Consider the following 17,242-nt stretch of genomic DNA (forward strand, 5'->3'; position numbering starts at 1 on the left):
ATCACAAGTGACCTCATTGCGTGTTTACGGAGGGGAAGAAGGCTTATGTCCACTCCAGAACAGAGTCTCTCCTCACCAGTGGAGGAGTCTTCCAAATCCGGCGCTGGAGAACATGGAAGTCAACAGGGCTCTATAAAAGCATCTACAGCCAACAACATGGCACAACAAGAAGCCGATTCAGGGGAGGAGCTTATCCACATCGACCCATCGCCTTTGGAGGAGCAGGTCGCCGACCATGACCAGCAGTTAAACCAAGGCCTCCAGCACTTGTCGATTTCTTCGCAAAAACCACAACATCTTAGTCTCCAGACCAATCTCGACGTGCCCCCGCCTCCTCCGCAGAAAGACGAAACGTACATCGACCCAACCCCGAAGACTCCGCAAGCAAGTCATTCCCCTATACGGCTGCAAACGCAGAGCGAATATACAGAAAAGGAACTGCCCGATGTACCCCAAGTTGACACCACACCGCAACCGCAAAAGGATGTCGAAAAGGAAGAAGCCGCTGCTGCCCGCAAAAGCGAGGACGACCAGTCGGAAATACAGAGTATCATGGAGCAGTTTTCCCACGAAACAAACGGACTCAGAGAGACGGAAATAATGTCGCCGCGTTTAGAGTTTGCGGAACAGTTCAAAGGGAAAGGCACTCAATTTCCTCCGCGCAGATCCAGCCTAGATGCTGAGAGCATTCCCTCGTCTATTGGGAGGCCTTCGCTACCGTCTCCCATCGTCGTGCCGAAACCGTCGCCCCATTCTGCGAGTGAAACCCCGGGCACTCCACGGTCAGTTTCGTCACTTACAGGAATGCCTCCTCCCGAACCAGAGCCGGACCAGCCATTTGATTTCCATCGTTTCTTGGAACAACTTCGCCATCGCACAGCGGACCCTGTTGCCAAGTTCCTTCGGTCGTTCCTGATGGAGTTTGGCAAGAAGCAGTGGCTGGTGCACGAGCAGGTCAAAATCATTAGCGATTTCCTCGCTTTTATCACGAATAAAATGGCCCAGTGTGAAGTCTGGAGACATGTTTCGGATCTAGAGTTTGACAATGCCAAAGAAGGAATGGAAAAGCTGGTGATGAACCGATTATATGGCCAGACTTTCTCCCCGGCAATCCCTGCTCCTCCGTCGGTGCCAAGGAGTGTCAGTAGGAGCAAACGACGAGAATTAGAGCGGCTACATGGGCCCGGTAGACGTGGCCAACACCAGGAAGACGTCGAGCGCGATGAAATCCTGGCCCAGAAGATTCGCATATATAGTTGGATACGGCCGGAGCATCTGGATATTCCTGCACTTGGCAGCAACGGTCGCCGTTTCATCAATCTTGCGCAGCAAGGTATGTCTTTACATGCATTCAATAAATAAGGTCTAACGGTAGCCATCACTACAGAGCTGGCAAAAATCAAAGGTTACCGTGCGCCGCGAGACAAGGTTATCTGTATCCTCAACTGCTGCAAAGTTATATTTGGTATGGTGGAAACGAGAAGTTGAGAGGATATATGTTGATTTGCTCTTTAGGTTTATTAAAGCACTCGAAAAACCCCGATACATCGGCGGATTCATTCATCCCCCTCTTGATTTTTGTTGTGTTAAAGGCAAACCCGGAACATTTGGTTTCCAATGTTCAGTACATTCTACGTTTCCGCAACCAAGACAAGTTGGGGGGAGAAGCAGGGTATTATTTATCGTCTTTGGTGTGTATCCACCACTGTACCTACATAATATAATTCTGACGTGACATAGTCCGGGGCTCTCCAATTCATCGAGACACTTGACCGAACGAGCTTGACCGTCACTGACGAAGAATTCGAAAAGAACGTCGAGGCCGCTGTTTCAGCCATTGCCCAAGAAAACCTGAAAGCCGAGTCGGAGTCATCTACGAGCGCACACGTCACGCCACGAGCATCCACTGACGCCGAGCGGCAACACGCACAGCGAAAAGAAGGACCGCCACCGCAGTCGTCGTCGTCGTCTGCAGGCGAGGGAGAGAATGCACCTGTTGCGGGGCTTTTGCGCACTATTCAGAAGCCGCTGTCTACAATTGGAAGGATGTTTGCTGATGAACCAGAGCAGGGCTCAAGCGGTCAACCTCAACCTACCACATTAGCAGGGCCAGCGGTGCCAGTAGCACCGGGGCCTCGGCCTGCTGGGTTTGATGCTCAAGAGGCAGCAGCCCGGCAGGCAAGCGCTGAAGCAGCCGAAGCGCGAAAAATCCAGCGCGCAGAGCACCAGGATGTTGTAGAGTAAGCTTCTGGAAGACTTGTAATATTTATTTAGCCGGTTACTGACCAAGCCAGGACTTTGTCAGCCATGTTCCCCAACCTAGACCGAGACGTAATTGACGATGTGGTCCGAGTAAAGGAGGGCAGGTACGTATAATTTCTTGAATAAATACATACCAGATACTAACGAGGCGACAGAGTCGGGCTGGCAGTTGATGCTTGTCTTGCGCTTAGCAGTACAGAGTAAGGAAGCGACGCTCTCGATGTTGAGCATCTTGCATGAATGATGAACCACGCATACCCAGATATAGTCTGATAGAGAAGAAGCCTTATACATGAATTTAATGAGATATCGTAACTCGTTGCTGTTTGATCTGTATGCACACCCAGCAAACACTGCAAACACCAGCAGGCAGAAACGCCCAATCTGAAACATGGCCAATCAGCACGCGCACAGCCGCAAGATCACCTTTTCGCTAAACTATCCCAATTTGGTACTAGCGCGCCTCTCCGCGGGTATATAAACACTGGCCGCAGCCCGCCCTTTTTACTTTTCTTCTTTCTTCTCTTCATACTTACCTTGTTTGGGTGACTGCGATCATAAAGGCGGTTCACCACAGACTGGTCCCTGCATTGCACAGCGCGGAGGAACTGTTTGTCCAACGGCTTTCGGGTCATTGGCAGGCGCATTCTTTGGCTTCCTTCCACACCGTGGATACCTTTTATCTTTTCATCAATTCTTGGCCAGCGGCGAGGACTTGGAGAAGAGGAAGAACCTTTTTGAATTGTTGGATTATCGCGTATACCCTGTAATAGCCTCATGTTCACGAACTCTGGCATAGCAGATGTACTCTACAGTAATTAGTTTAATTAGCTTTTGAGGCTCTAGATACTAGGTTCGTGGTTTCTGATTTAGGTTTGGCATCACGTGGTGGCTTGTTTAGTTTGTCTGAGTTCACCACATGGCCTCTTGGTACCCAATAATCAATTGATATATCCCTCCAATACACCCTCGACACCCTTCTACGCCCTGTTAAATAGAATATCAGCACTCCCCATCATGGCGACCCCTCCGCTCTCCGAGAACAAGCAGAAGATGGCTCGCGGCGAGCTTTACTACGCCTTCACACCAGAGCTCCTCGGCGAGCGCACACGATGCAAAGCAGCCGTGCGAGCATTCAATGCTGTTGCGGGCGTGGCGTCGCGGCGAGAGTCCGTACGCCTGTGGAGAGAGTAAGTCCCTTCCAAAAGGGCTCTCTTTTCATTCCCACTCACAGCTTTCTACTTTTCTTGTAGAATCGTGGGTGATTCCACCCCTCTGCCTCCAGAGCTCCCCGACGCAGCAGCCGACGAGGCGCAATTCGACGATGACCCCGTGGTCGAAGGTGGCCTGTACATGGACTATGGCACGCAGGTCAAGCTGGGCAAGGGTGTCTATATCAATGCACACTCGACCTGGATCGACACCTGCACAATCACCGTTGGCGCCCGCACCCTCTTTGGTCCCAATGTTTCGCTGTACAGTGGCACGCACCCGCTAGATCCGGAGCTGCGCAATGGCACAAACGGTCCAGAGACGGGCAAGGAGATTCATATTGGCGAGGACTGCTGGCTGGGAGGCAATGTGACGGTTTTGGCGGGCGTTACGATTGGTAGAGGTTCGACTGTTGGAGCTGGCAGTGTGGTTACCAAGGTATGTTCTAGAAGAATGTGCAATCTAGATAATGCGGCTTACATGCAGACTTGCACAGGATGTACCGCCATTTCATGTAGTTGCAGGGAATCCGGCACGCATTATACGCAAGATCCAGACGAACATGGACCCGGAGCAGAGGAAAGCATAGATAGACATGAGTTTATATTTAGATTTTGCATAAATAGATCTACAAAGTACAGGTGCATATATATATCGCTAGTTACATACCGAGTACACTTTCTAATCGCTGATCTCGTAGATCGATGGTGCCTGATCTGAGGTGACGTGCGTTGTGTTGCCACCGCCACCCACATGCACAACCTCGACTGCTATTAAATACCCCACGTCGCTCATCGTAAAACACCTAATTCTTGCAAATCCGAGTATCAAATAATCTTCCATTTCGTTACAAAGTATAGAGTATATATACTATACTAGACAACAGTTGATCCTTTCCACAAAAATCAATATCGATATCAAACCCCACCACCATGCCCATCCGCCTCGTCGACTCGCCTAGCGAGTACCCAAACTCTCACCGCAACACCAATACTACCACCAACACGCCCTACCAAGACCAAGCAGGCACAGCCACCCAACAAGACGGACACGCAGGAAGTGGAGCAACGACAACGAGCGCTTCGACCGGTGGCACTGAACGTACGGATGCAATCAATCCGGGCAGCGCGCCGAGCCCGAGACGGCTGACCAAAGAGGAAGCCGATCGCTTGTATGAGGAGAATATCGAGGAGGAATATGCAAAGAGAGAGGGGGGTGCTTGATTTGTATACACTAGAGCGTGACTGGTTATAACTGTTTTATGTTCAAATGTTTTCAATGTTGTATTGGTGGTGGAAGTAATCTTTGGGATGCAAGCATGCTTTTGAATGTATCTCTCTCGACTCTGTTCCGTGAATATTATTTTAACTGGCCATGAAGATAATTCATTAACCACCTACCTAGCTTGTGCCCGCTTAACTTTCTGTTGCTTTTGTTACTGTAGCTGAAAGAAAAACTACGTATATCCAAAATAGCAATATGCACGCTATTTTTAGCCTTTCTAACTACCTACGGCTAACGTCTGATGCACTACTACTAGTAGCTAGCGCGTTTAATCTTTAAATATTAATGCAAACTCACCAAGCAATCTAGACCTCTAGACCTCTAGCTAGCTATGGCGAATATCTGATGTACTACTAGTAGTAGCTGGCGTATTTATTCTTTAAATATCAATGCAAACTCACCAAGTAATCTAGACCTCTACCTAGCTACGGCTAACATCGTATGAACTACTACTAGAAGCTAGCGCATTTAACCTTTCAATATTAATCCAAACTCACGAAGTAACCTACCCTTGTTAAAATTTTTGAGACGAGTCAAACACAAATGACGCGATTGACGATAGTCCAACACCACGTCAGCAATCTAAATTAGCTACTTACTTTAACGTGGTAGAAGTCTAGAAGAGGCAATAAACCTTGATATAAATATAGATCATGTTATAAGAAACGGGAGTAGGAGTAATATCTCTAAGTCCATGGCAATTTCCCAGGGTCAGTCAGCACGTATCAATCCAGGCTCTGATCGTCTTCAGCTCTCCTGTGGATATTTTTTTCCCATGTGTTCATTCGCCGGACTCTCATTTTTGACTCTTAGCTGAACTCATGTTTGGGTTTTAGCGTGACTAGTTTGTTGTTGTTGTTTTTTACTCCCCGTAGTATGGCACTGCATTGGGTTGCCCTTTACAGTCGAGCAGTTATTATAAAAACCCCAAGACTTCCTTCCTCCTACCTTCATCAAAACTGATACAACCCCATCAAATACTATATATACACCATCCTGCCAAAATCCATACAACATGCAGCTCAAGATCGCAGCTCTTGCTCTGGCCTCGGCCACCGCAGTCTTTGCCGCTGAGTAAGACACACAAACACCCCCCCTTTTTTTTTATATATACATGCATGTAGCACAAAAAAAGAACAAGGCTAATATCTAATGTATCGTGATAGTGGTGACGCTGTCGCCGAGTTCACCGTCGCGCCTTCTATCATCAGCATCATAACCACCGCCGTCCCATCCTCTGTTCTCAGCGAGCTGAACGATCCCACTGCCTTGCCGGGCTGGTTGTCTGACCTCGGCAGCTCGCTTGCGGCCAGCCAAACGCCCGGCTGGCTTGCTTCGGTGCCGCCGAATGTCGAGACATATTTTGCTACTGCGATTGCCGCTGCTGCTGCTACCGCGACTGGTACGGATGCCGTTGCCTCCAGCTCCGCCGTCGCTTCGACTGGAACCTCCGCTACCTCGACTGGCGGTGCACCTGAGACTACTGGCGCGTTGGCCATGGGGTTGACTGGTGCTGTGGGTGTCTTGGGTCTAGCCCTTGCCCTGTAGATTTGATCTTTGATATTTGGGGGTTTCGATCGAGGTATAACGAACCGTTGTCAACGTGATTTGTTGTACGATGTACATGGGCCTTTATAACCAATAGCTAACAATGGGAGTCTTGTTGGGCAAAATAATTGTGTTCATAGTTCATTAATAGTAATGGTATTGTTCTTCACGCTGAGCCGTGTTCAAACGAAGGTATATATACGGACGGGATAAACAGCAGTATGATAAGCAGGAGCGTGGTGTGTAGGTTTGTATGGATAAGCGTGATATCTCAGAAAACAATTCTCTCGAACAGTTGCCTCAAGCCGTGCCACCGTAGGGAACCTGCCGGAGTTCAACGTGGCTAGACTGCCTCTCGAGCCGACCTCGTCGAGACCCCTGATTCATTTGTCGAACCGTTGCGTTGGGAGCTCGAGGCATGACTGGAATCTTGTCATCGGACTGCTGTCGCGGTGGGTTGCCAACTTCCCGTCTGGACCGCATCGCCTCCACATCAAACAGGTCTTGAACTCTCTTGCGGCCGTTTTTGGACAGTAGTCCCAGCTGTTTCCATTTCTTATGAGCCGCCGAGCTTCCAATATCGCCCTCATCCTCCTCCCAGAGCTCATCCAATTTTTCATCCTGATCAACGGTATCCAAAGAAGGGCCGTCCGTCTGGCTACTCTGCCTTAGAGATGTTGATGATTTTGCTCCATCGTAAGATTTTGACGACTTGGCTCCATCGTAATGGTACAGTTCTCCCGTTTGTTTATCCTCTTCGGTCTGTGGCTGTTGTTGTTTTTGAACATAGGCTCTCCGTAAGCGGAGGGCCAAGCCAGAAACTAGCGTAATCCCAATGAGAACAAAGCAAACAACGTAAAACGCTTTCCGCTCTCGCTTCCATCTTGCCTGGCAATGCTCGCCGATGAGTTTGGGGTCTGGTGTGGGACAACACATCTTGCAGGTTGCCGCTGTCTTGGGCTGCAGCTTCTTCGCAGTGCATGCCTTTTCGAGACCCTTTTTCGGACACGCTTTGGCCTCGCAGACTTCGCGGCGATGGTTGCGGTCTGCAGCACGTGCAATGATATCATATGATCGTGACGCCAAACTGTTTCGCTCAACCTGGACGTCTCTGGCTGTTTCTGAAACCGTATGCTGTAGACCGTACTGCGGTCCAGGACCGATCGGGATTTGGTCCATGTCAGGTATCGAGCGGGGCACTATAGAGTGGTGGGAATTCAACAGCTTTTCTAGCAAAGCCGTGAGCTTCTTGCAGGTTTCTGGAAACCCGGACGGCACAGAAGTGCAGTTCACATTTGTAGTTATCGACACTCTGTCGAGAGACTGGTCGCAACCTTTCAGCAGCCGGATTAGCTGGTTGCCCTCTTCCATAGCGAGAGCAAAGCGTGCGCCGGTATCGTGCTTTGACGAAGGTAATCCATCTGTGCGGTGGGCGGCAAAGCACAGGAATACCGCGACGAAGCATATGAAGAACGAAGTATAATGCATGCTGTTGTGGCCGGGGAGCTGTGCTTGGTCTGGTTTGGTGATGTAGAGTACAGTATACTGGTCTGGGTCTGCAGTGTGTATGTGACAGTGTGTGTGGTAGAGTTGTCTTGTGCTGTGTCGTGGGAGTTGGCGTTGGAGTGTTCGCTTGGGTTCTGTTCACGAGGAAGGAGCGACTGCCGGCAACCACCGCTATGCATTCCTTCCTGCGAGAAACATCCAGATTTCTCGGACTGAAAACTATCGACTAGTCTTGTTTTCTGCATCATTCACGGCTCGTCATATTCGGATAGTATGCCTGCCCAGCATTGACATATAGCTGCATCCCTTGGTAGCCATTCGCAGCCACCGGCACTCCTGCAGAGACGAAGCCTTGAGGAGGCATTGCGTGGGCCCTCTGATATGGACTCCTCTGCTGCTCCAGCTGCGCTTTCACGCCGGCCGAATCACGCACAAAATCATCATAATCCCGCCGTGTGTTCCATCGCTGAACGCCGTATTGCAGGATATCCTCGATATAAATGAGGCATCTCAGCGCGCGTGCGTGGCAATTGATGCGATCTTCCGCTGCAAGGTACGGTGGCTCAGGGGTGCCCGGAGGCACCGCTGGCACGTCTGGAACCCTGTTGCTGACGAGCAAGTCGTAGTCTTCATTCAAAATGGTGACGAACCGCTGGCCAATCCCCCGCACGCGTTGAATGTCCAAATATGTCGCCAATGGCAGGCCGCTCGAGTTTACTACCACTTGATGGAACTGGCTGATGTAGTCAATGCATCGGTCAAAAAGCAGCGCTTTGCTAAAGTCGCATATGACCGGATCGCGATACGATGGAGAGAGGAAGATAATGGTGCTGTACAGCAACTCCAATCGATACAGCAGATTGAACGAACTGGGAATATTTGTTGGCGCCTGATCATACCAATCCCGAGCTTCGGCGCAAAGTTTCCACGTGAGAAGCAATGGCTGGGGTGACGGACTGCGCCCATTACCATACATCTCTTGATAGCCTGGCGACAGAATGCGACGAAGCTTGAACAGATGGATAGCTGGTTCCAAGTTACTGAGCATGAAGCCCTCGGTTGTTGGATTGGAAGACGATGTCGCATGCGGGAGGGCGACGTTGACAGAAGCATCTGAAAACGAAAAATTGAACTTTAGGGCCGTACATATCACCCTAAAACAACGAGTCAGTACGGCAGGAAGAAACGAGATATACACAGTACGCACCGATCCAAAGAGTAAAGGCAATAGAAGAGCCGGCGCCTTTGTTCAAGCACAGCTCTGTCGGAAAGTACTTCGGCCGGCGGATCTTGATGGAGACCCAAATCCACCATCACCCGGGCAGCAAAGGAAACCAAGAACCGTGGGCGAAAGTGTACTGGGTCGAACAGTGAATACAAGGTGAGTAGGAGAATAGCCTGGATACCACGCATCGAGCCTGGATGGAGAACCTCGTCCGAGTATTCCAACGCGCTGGAGACCATCGAAAAGGTGAATTGATTGTTGCCATCTTGATTTCGAGGCGAGAGCGATGCATGAGAAATTGCCAACACCATCCGCAGCATCCAGTTATCAATCGGTTTCGCAAAACGACCCTCGCTTTGGTAGACGGCCTCGACAGAAGTCCAAAATGCGGTTTCGGTGAAAAAGGGGAGTTGACTGTATATGTTGTCGAAATAGTGCTGGATCAATCTGGTGGCTTCATGTCTTGGAGGTAGGTTTCGGCTTGAAAACGGAGGGAGCGGTTCGACGGTGGATGTCGTCAAAAGCAATTGAGCAAACGATACATTAGAGGTAATTCCGCGGAAGTCTCGTGAGGTTGCGTTGACCGAGCTGCGCCATTATTGTTAGGAATATTCGCCCTTGGAGAAGCTGACGCTGGATCCACATACAGAAAGCCAAAGTCCCCGACCAAGTCGTCTATATCGGACACTTCCTTACGGTGAGCAACGGAGCTGGTGTTTTCCGCCGCAAAGGCGGTGATTGAGCTCTGCGGGACCTGTCCACCGTCGCCAGCGGCGGTGAGCATGCGCGACTGCTGGCGCTGACGCACGTCGGCCAGACGCTTTTCGAGCCTTTCGCAGTAGCCTTCGAGAGAGGCGACATAGCTTCTCTCCTTACCCCGAGCGAACTCGTCCGAGGCGCCAGAACAGCTACTGGCCTTGTTTGCCCTCTCGCAGGCGGAACACGAAGGCAATTTTCCATCACATTTGATCTTTGCGGTGCGGCATCGCGAACAGGCAGCGACGGGGCGACTGACTTTCAGGACCGGATGGTCCAGAAACGCTGAAGACATTGCGGCTTGTTACATTCCCTGCAGACGGGCACTTTGCATTTCGGAATTTTTTCGACACACACGGGCACCTGAGAGTTCACTCGATCATTCTCGACATCGACAAGGGGCGGCGTTGGTTGTTGGTTTCGTGGAGTTTGTTGCCCATGGATGAGTTCGTCGGCGGGGGGATATTATTGTGGCACAACAGAACCCCACAGAAGCTGTGCATGTTAGCAGGATTGCAGAACACCAGAGTAAGACAGACTATTGGAGGAGACACTAATCGCCGACGCAGCGACACGAGTTGATCGCAGCTCAGCTGGGCCGCAATTATGGAGCGATTCGCTACACTACAGAATGCGGGAGGCCGGACTAAGGCATTGCCGGGTCGCTCGCCTCCACAGACAGACACCGAATGGGTTACGGCTATTATTATTAATATTAGCTGTGCAGAATGTTGACTGGTTTTTATTAATTATTGAATGGTGACAAACTATGAAGAATTAGCGCTAACTGATAAACAGGCCGATGTCTGATCGCGATTTGCATCTATACTTCTTGTTACTACGCAGGAGCTGGATCGTGGCACCCACAACGCTAAAGAATGATGCATTCCAAATAGCTAGGGAATATTATCACTAAACAATTTGTCATTGGGCTTAGCACCGGCAATAATTATCCCGATGTTACGGGGTATTGTCTCAGAATTGCAAGGGATGACTGGTAAAGATTGACTCAAAGTATAATGACTACACGCAGTTGCAAGCTGACGATTTCTACGTGGTAAAGGTCCTAGGTTAGCTAGGGGTTGTATGCAAATATTAGCTCCCGAGTCCGGCGGTATTGATAACTGGGCATTCACTTTTACCACAGCAAAGAAGCGATGCATCTAGTGATGGCCACTCGCCCCAACGATGAATGATGAATTCATATAAGGGTGGAAATATGCAAGATTTGGATCTGATTCCTGTCCAATGATCGGTAATCTAGATCTCATATATGATCTGAGGGATGTGCTAATTGGTGTATCTGAAATGCTCCTGTGTTCCAAAGAAACTGTGGTATGAGACACCGCCGAATCCCATGGTTAGGCTTTAGCTATAGCCTATAGCCCTACTCCCCACATTTACCGTCAAAGCTGTTTCAGCCTTCAGGATCATGGATCAATCAACTGCGCACTATTTCAACGCTATTATTGCCATGTGGCGACGATGCCTCGGAGCTCACCATTTGCAAGCCGTGGAAAATAACCGGACTCGAGATCTAAAGTAAGCGATCAGACTATTGGTTTCACGGTCCCCGCTGCAAACATGGTTCGGCGCATCCTCCAGATGCCATTCTTTCTCCCAATTTTTGCGGCTTTTGTGTCCTCTTCTTTGTTAACTCCTCGTCGGAGCTTGCTGGACTTGCAGGACGCTCGTACTGCTTGACGAGGCCATGTTCAGGTGATTAAACCGTGCATATGGACGTCCCACTTGGCTTCTCATGATCTCGACCCCACGCTGTCGCTGCATTATTAGCTCGCTATGGCCAGGAGGCAAAACTAGCCAACTACGTCGACTATTCAAGGAATCCACATGGCACATGGTCAATCATGCCCGTCTCTGTCCAGTTCTTCTACCATGAACTAGCCAATAGTAACTAGTTAGGCAGTTCGCTTGCTTCGGGGTCCGTACCCCCCGTACTGCTACTTGCCAGACATCGTGCCTGGGCGGCTGATAAAGGCCCTGTGCTCCTCCTCGTCCGGAGATTAGTTAATTGAGTAGTTACTTTTGAGTCTCGTATATTTTACCGTTCTGGCGCCATACCGTGTTCGGCCTCGTAAGCCATTATTCTGCCAGCATCGCTCCCACCTGCGACCGTAGCGGACCCTGTTGAAGCAATCTGCAAGGAAAACTGCATAGCTGCAAGATCGTGGATGCAGTACATCGCCATTTGCACTACCATATGAGCACATACCTCTGCGCGCCTGGCTGTGACATGCTGAATTCAGCGTAAGGGGGCCGGCCGCCTTCACGTGTCGCTCGTCATATAATAGAGCGACCTGCCGATCGTTGTTCCCCGCCTCGCTGGCTGAGGCGCGTACCGCGAACAAAAATAACGAATTACCTGTCGACTGAGTGCAACCATACAGCCTGTCTTGAAAGAGAACGAGAGCGAGAGGAATATACGAAGACACGAAGCGAAAAACAATAACAATACTACCAAGAAAGCGCAAACGAAGATGACAGACAGATCATGACGATACCCAACCACAATTCTTGCTTTATTCCCACTTTGCCTGACCCGGAGCTCGTCCCTGACGCGAGCATCTCCTGAACGATGGGAGAACACAAATCTCGACCAAGCTCCCGACCGGTCTTCACGGATCCGTGGAAGCCGGGGGCTCCATTGAAGGGGATCCAGGACGCGCCGGATGGCCGGATTGCCCACACTCTCACTGCGTGCACGAGATGTCGACAGGTAAGAAAGAGAGAAAGACCCTCCATCGAATGTGCTTGAAGCTGACCAATTCGCCCTTTCGGGGGTGGTGAAGAGGAAATCCAGATGCGATCCAGGCATCCCGAGATGCGAGCCGTGCCAGCGGAGCAATTCGCGCTGCGTCTACTATGATCCGGCCCGGAACATGCCCATCCCCCGTACCTACATTGTCCAGCTCCAGGAAAAGGCCCGCGCGTTGGAACTAGAGATACACGAAGCAGAGAAAGAGGTCCAGCATGCCGCTGATGCCGAACTCATGGCCCGCGGAGCCGGCCGCATCAAATTCACACCGACCGATGAACCGAGATATCTCGGTCCGTCAAGTGGCATTGCTATCACCAGATTGGTAATGGAACTGGCGAAACAAAACACCGACTCCAAGAGCATCAAAGACGTCGTTCCCGAAATGACTGCGCAGGAGATTCGCGATATGTTCACTAAGGAAAGCTCCAAACCGACCTCCAAGGTTTACCCGATGATCAGTTCGATGCCCCAAGAAGAGCTCCCACCGCGAGAACTAACCTACAAACTGATTGATTTGTACATGGTCAGAGGTAAGTAGCCCATCACGATGAGCGCCAAATGGCTGGAAAAAACGGTCTAACTTGAAAACCTTAGGCCAGGCAATGCTCCCCGTCCTTCATGAGCCAACATTTCGACAAGACGCCGAAGATGTCTTTGTCGGCTCAAATGATCCCGTTAAGAACTTTGAATTGCGCATGGTCATTGCAATCAGTATGCAAAAGCTGAGCACCGATTACGCAGGGCTGGCCGACAGTTACTATCTAGCTGCACTGCCTTTCCTAGAGCCTTCGATCAAACCCATGGATATAAAATCATTGCAATGCTTATTACTCATTGCCCAATACTCTTTAGTAACGCCAACTAGGACGGCGTCATACTGGGTGGTTGGCGTGGCCGTGAAACTGGCCCAAGAGCTCGGACTGACAGAGGAAGCCACCATCACAAAATCGCCCACGGGCGGACCCCTAAATGTGCTGGAAGTTGATTTGCGTCGGCGACTGGCCTGGGTTATCATCACGATGGAATTTGGTCTTGCCCACAGTCTTGGGCGTACGAATTCATTCTGTGTCAGTCACGACCACTTGGATATCAACTTTCCCGAGCTGGTCGATGACCGCTTTATCACGCCGCAGGGAATACTGCCTGGTTCAAAGCCCATTTTGGCGAAATGCATTGCGATTCATTTCTTTAAGATGCGCTTGCTGCAAGCCGAAGCGCGGCGGGTTCTTTACTTGAACAAAAGGGAGACCCCTGTCGACCACCAGGACCCCTGGTTTGAACAATTTGGCGCCAAGTTGGATCACTGGGTAGCATCATGTCCAAAGCAGGATGGCGGTAGTGGGTTGGGCGAAACCTGGTCAGTCTTTTTTTTAGAAAATCCACTGGGAAGGACCTAGAAAAATCATTGCTAACGCTAGTTTCAGGTTTGTTGGTCGAAAAAACACGATTGTCGTTTTGTTATATCGTCCTTCACCACAAATCCCGGAACCCTCAGCAGAAGCGGCTCGAAAATGCTACGATGCCTGTGTGTTCAATGTTACCATGCATAGAGAACAAATGGCTACCGGGTCGGTGGATTTAACCTGGGTATCTACCCAAGCTCTGTTCATGGCTATCAGCACTCTCCTCTGGACCTTGTCATACCCTGAGATTCGCCAAGAACATTCTATCGACGAAGTAAAGAGCTATCTCCAAATTGCGCTAGAAGGCGTCATGATTTCTGCACAACGGTGGCCGGGTTGCGAGTCGGCTCTCCACCTGTACCAGAGTCTTATTTCTGCATGTCTCAAGTCATACGGCACTACTGAATCTTTTGTCGTGCATTCACCGTCTACTCATCCGTCTCCTGTCTCAACTCATGAGGCCGTCACTCCTCCTACGATGTCTAGTCCTTCCTCCAACTCCCACTACTCTGCTCAGACTGTCACCCCCTCCAGTCAATTTGTTTCTGATGTGGATATCAAAACCTCCCTGTCAAGGGAACACACCCCAGTCTATTCGCCCGTCCAGAACATGGCAGTACCAACCTCTCAGTCTCCCTTGAAACAATCGAATATCCATCCGACCACTTCTTCACCTCTTGCGCAGCCACCGCCTGCTCCCCTCCATCACCCGTTATACGATACCCGGCAGCCCTATGCTCCAATGAATGCCAACTATTGCGACCCTAATTTTGACCCGGGCACGCCTTTTAATTCGTTTCCTTCTGTCGTCACTGGTCTTCCCGGCTGGGATCCCAATTACACAGTGGCTACGACAAGGGGAAGCAGCCTGTCTTATGTTGGAGCCAACGTGGACCCCATGTTTTGGATGGGGAATTTTGGCGACCAGTATTCACAATACTCTAACCAGCCGGGCCCATGGCGTGGGCGGACGCTGAGTCAGGAAGAGCAGGTTGAACTCATGGATTCTTTGGCCGATAATATCCCAGATGTGTCCTCGCTTCTGGTTAATCATGGAACGGTCTCTTATCATTCCTGATTGTTTTTTTGGTATGCACAAGTGTTGCATTATTTACAATACCCTTGCCAATCATATTTTACCAATTATTTCTTCTTCACATCTAGCACGAAATTAGCCTTTAAATACTATAGGTAGTAATCCTACTGGATCTACGGAGTAGAACATAATAATCTATATTGGGCATATCCTAGTAAGCCACGAATCGGCTCTCGTTATCAGGGAGTTTGAACCCCCAGATAATAAATCTGATCCATCGAATATTTAAAAAAAAATCTTTTAGTAATAATTAACAAGGTTTAGAATACCACACGGTGAGGTGAAACCACCGAGCGCGACGTGACTATTTCGTGTTCTGCCGCAATATGCCCGTCTCCGGCAGGCGGTCAGATAAAAACTGGGTCCCGAGTCAGCTGCAGTCACGTGGATGCCCGGGCGCTTTTGCCGTCATCCAACTCCTCGTTGCCTCACTCCAATCTCAGTCCGCAACAAAGGGCGATCGTCTTCTCACCCTCTACCCACACAACACTCACCCCCAGCGAACCCAAAGATATCGCAAACCACCCAGCTGAGTGAGCTGCGATTATACAGCAAATACAGCCTAGCGTTAAACTGTGTTGTGATGCAGGTTGTCGAGCTGGTACCCCGACTCCAGATCCGCCCGTGAGCGAAGCCTTGATCGGCCGACTCTTGTGATTCGCTCATTGGTCACTCTGCGATCGATTCACGTCGTTTGTGCTTCTAAGAAGAAGTAACTATTGACAAAGACGGTGGTTTCGGTTGTGCTTTAGTCTGTTTTTCTTCTTGCCTGAGACTTTATGTCCGCTTCTCTCCCGCCACTGTCCTCTCACCTTCCTTCACCGTCCTCGTCATCAGGGGACCATTTCAAGGTGAACCGCTCGCCTCAGCGCTCCAACACTCTTGGCCCTCAAACACCCACATCTCCTCCGTTGATGTCAGTCGGCGCACAGAGCTATGCCGCCAATCCCGCCAATCCACATACGTCCCCCAGCCACACGACGTCGAACGGTCGACCCCTTTCGTCCCCATCATCTACCCCAATGTCTACACAAACCTCACAGCAGCCGACTGTGAGTGTCACAAATTCGTTTCCTACGCCGGCCAGCAGTATCAGTGGGCATCACCGGAATGTGACCCCTGCGGAGGATTCAGACGCTGTCGACAAGTCTTGGGCGCAAGGAACACAGCATTCCAATATGGCTCTGTCGACAGACATGATGGATATTGATAAAAAGGAACACAGACGCTCTGATCACGATCGAAATCAGGTACCAGGGGCCACTGACGTGGGAGGCTTGCCGTCGTCTGCAGATGCTGATATGATGGACGTTGACTCCAAGGTGCCTCGTTTTATTGCTGACGATCCAAGTATCGATGCTCTGCAGAAAGACCTTGGTACGGCCTTCCATCTTTGTAAAACTGGTAAGGTTTCCTTGACACAGATATCTTTTGACTGCCGCTGGGTTGCTAGTCCTAGGTCTTTGGTGTCTGTGCGTTAACAAGTTTTTCCATAAATAGCCCCTACAATTACAGGTCCTGATCCGTCCCTGGATCTTATTTCTCTGTATGGTTTGGGTCCTATTGGAAGATCGGTCATGAGGGCAGACCCCATAACAGGTGAAAAGATCAACCGACTTCGCAAGTCATACGAGGGAAAGTTGAAAGGACTTGGCTTGGCTGGCAGGAACAAGGCCGTGAAAAATGAGTCACCAGCTGGAGGGCTGAGAGCTTTGACAATGTGGCCAGAAGAGGAATGGCGCAACCAAAAGGTGTATGGCAAGGAGATCAAGGTTGCAGATATTGACTCGGTTCTACAAAATCTCCAAACGCGGGCGATGAAGATGGAACCAGGGTTGTTACCAAACAACGACTACTGGGAAGACGTCTTGGGCCATGAGAAACCGTCAAAGCATATCAGCGTCGACGGAGGTAAGAGGTCTGTATCGACGCCGAACCCGAATCGTCCGACGGTGCAAGTGAATGGTGTCGGTGCGCCAGGAACCACCGACGCAGAGCGTGCGCGCCCAACTCGTGGGAAAAAGCGGCACTATGACGACAATTCTTTCATGGGGTATGGTGAAGGCTACGTTGATGATGAGGATGAGTCTGCCTTTTATTCAAACGGTGAAGACCGGAGTGGGAAGAAAAAACGCAAGAAGGTGGATTCTCCCCGAGCCTTTGCTTTTTAG

The 17,242-nt window shown here is 50.2% G+C and overlaps 4 protein-coding genes across 4 annotated transcripts; 2 read left to right on the forward strand and 2 right to left on the reverse strand.

Annotated features, from left to right (window-relative positions):
* Window positions 1-45: 45 nt before the first annotated feature.
* TRUGW13939_02974 (uncharacterized protein) lies at window positions 46-4,623 on the forward strand (the record flags this gene model as incomplete). Its single annotated transcript, XM_035486160.1, has 10 exons — window positions 46-1,333; window positions 1,388-1,465; window positions 1,516-1,691; window positions 1,741-2,240; window positions 2,295-2,366; window positions 2,418-2,462; window positions 3,036-3,076; window positions 3,164-3,452; window positions 3,516-3,973; window positions 4,361-4,623. The coding sequence occupies 10 exons, from the start codon at window positions 46-48 to the stop codon at window positions 4,621-4,623; spliced, it is 3,210 nt and encodes a 1,069-aa protein (XP_035342053.1).
* Window positions 4,624-6,606: 1,983 nt separating this feature from the next.
* On the reverse strand, window positions 6,607-7,794 carry TRUGW13939_02975 (uncharacterized protein; the record flags this gene model as incomplete). Its single annotated transcript, XM_035486161.1, has 1 exon — window positions 6,607-7,794. The coding sequence occupies one exon, from the start codon at window positions 7,792-7,794 to the stop codon at window positions 6,607-6,609; it is 1,188 nt and encodes a 395-aa protein (XP_035342054.1).
* A 262-nt stretch (window positions 7,795-8,056) lies between these two features.
* Window positions 8,057-10,088, reverse strand: TRUGW13939_02976 (uncharacterized protein; the record flags this gene model as incomplete). The annotated part of the gene is made up of 3 exons (XM_035486162.1): window positions 8,057-8,966; window positions 9,020-9,625; window positions 9,685-10,088. 3 exons carry the CDS (start codon window positions 10,086-10,088, stop codon window positions 8,057-8,059), a joined length of 1,920 nt encoding a protein of 639 aa, XP_035342055.1.
* Window positions 10,089-12,389: 2,301 nt separating this feature from the next.
* TRUGW13939_02977 (uncharacterized protein) lies at window positions 12,390-17,242 on the forward strand (the record flags this gene model as incomplete). Its single annotated transcript, XM_035486163.1, has 6 exons — window positions 12,390-12,530; window positions 12,604-13,102; window positions 13,167-13,929; window positions 13,997-15,020; window positions 15,923-16,475; window positions 16,572-17,242. The coding sequence occupies 6 exons, from the start codon at window positions 12,390-12,392 to the stop codon at window positions 17,240-17,242; spliced, it is 3,651 nt and encodes a 1,216-aa protein (XP_035342056.1).

This window comes from Talaromyces rugulosus, chromosome II (genome assembly GCF_013368755.1).
Source record: "Talaromyces rugulosus chromosome II, complete sequence".
In the NCBI taxonomy this organism is placed as follows: Eukaryota; Fungi; Ascomycota; class Eurotiomycetes; order Eurotiales; family Trichocomaceae; genus Talaromyces; species Talaromyces rugulosus.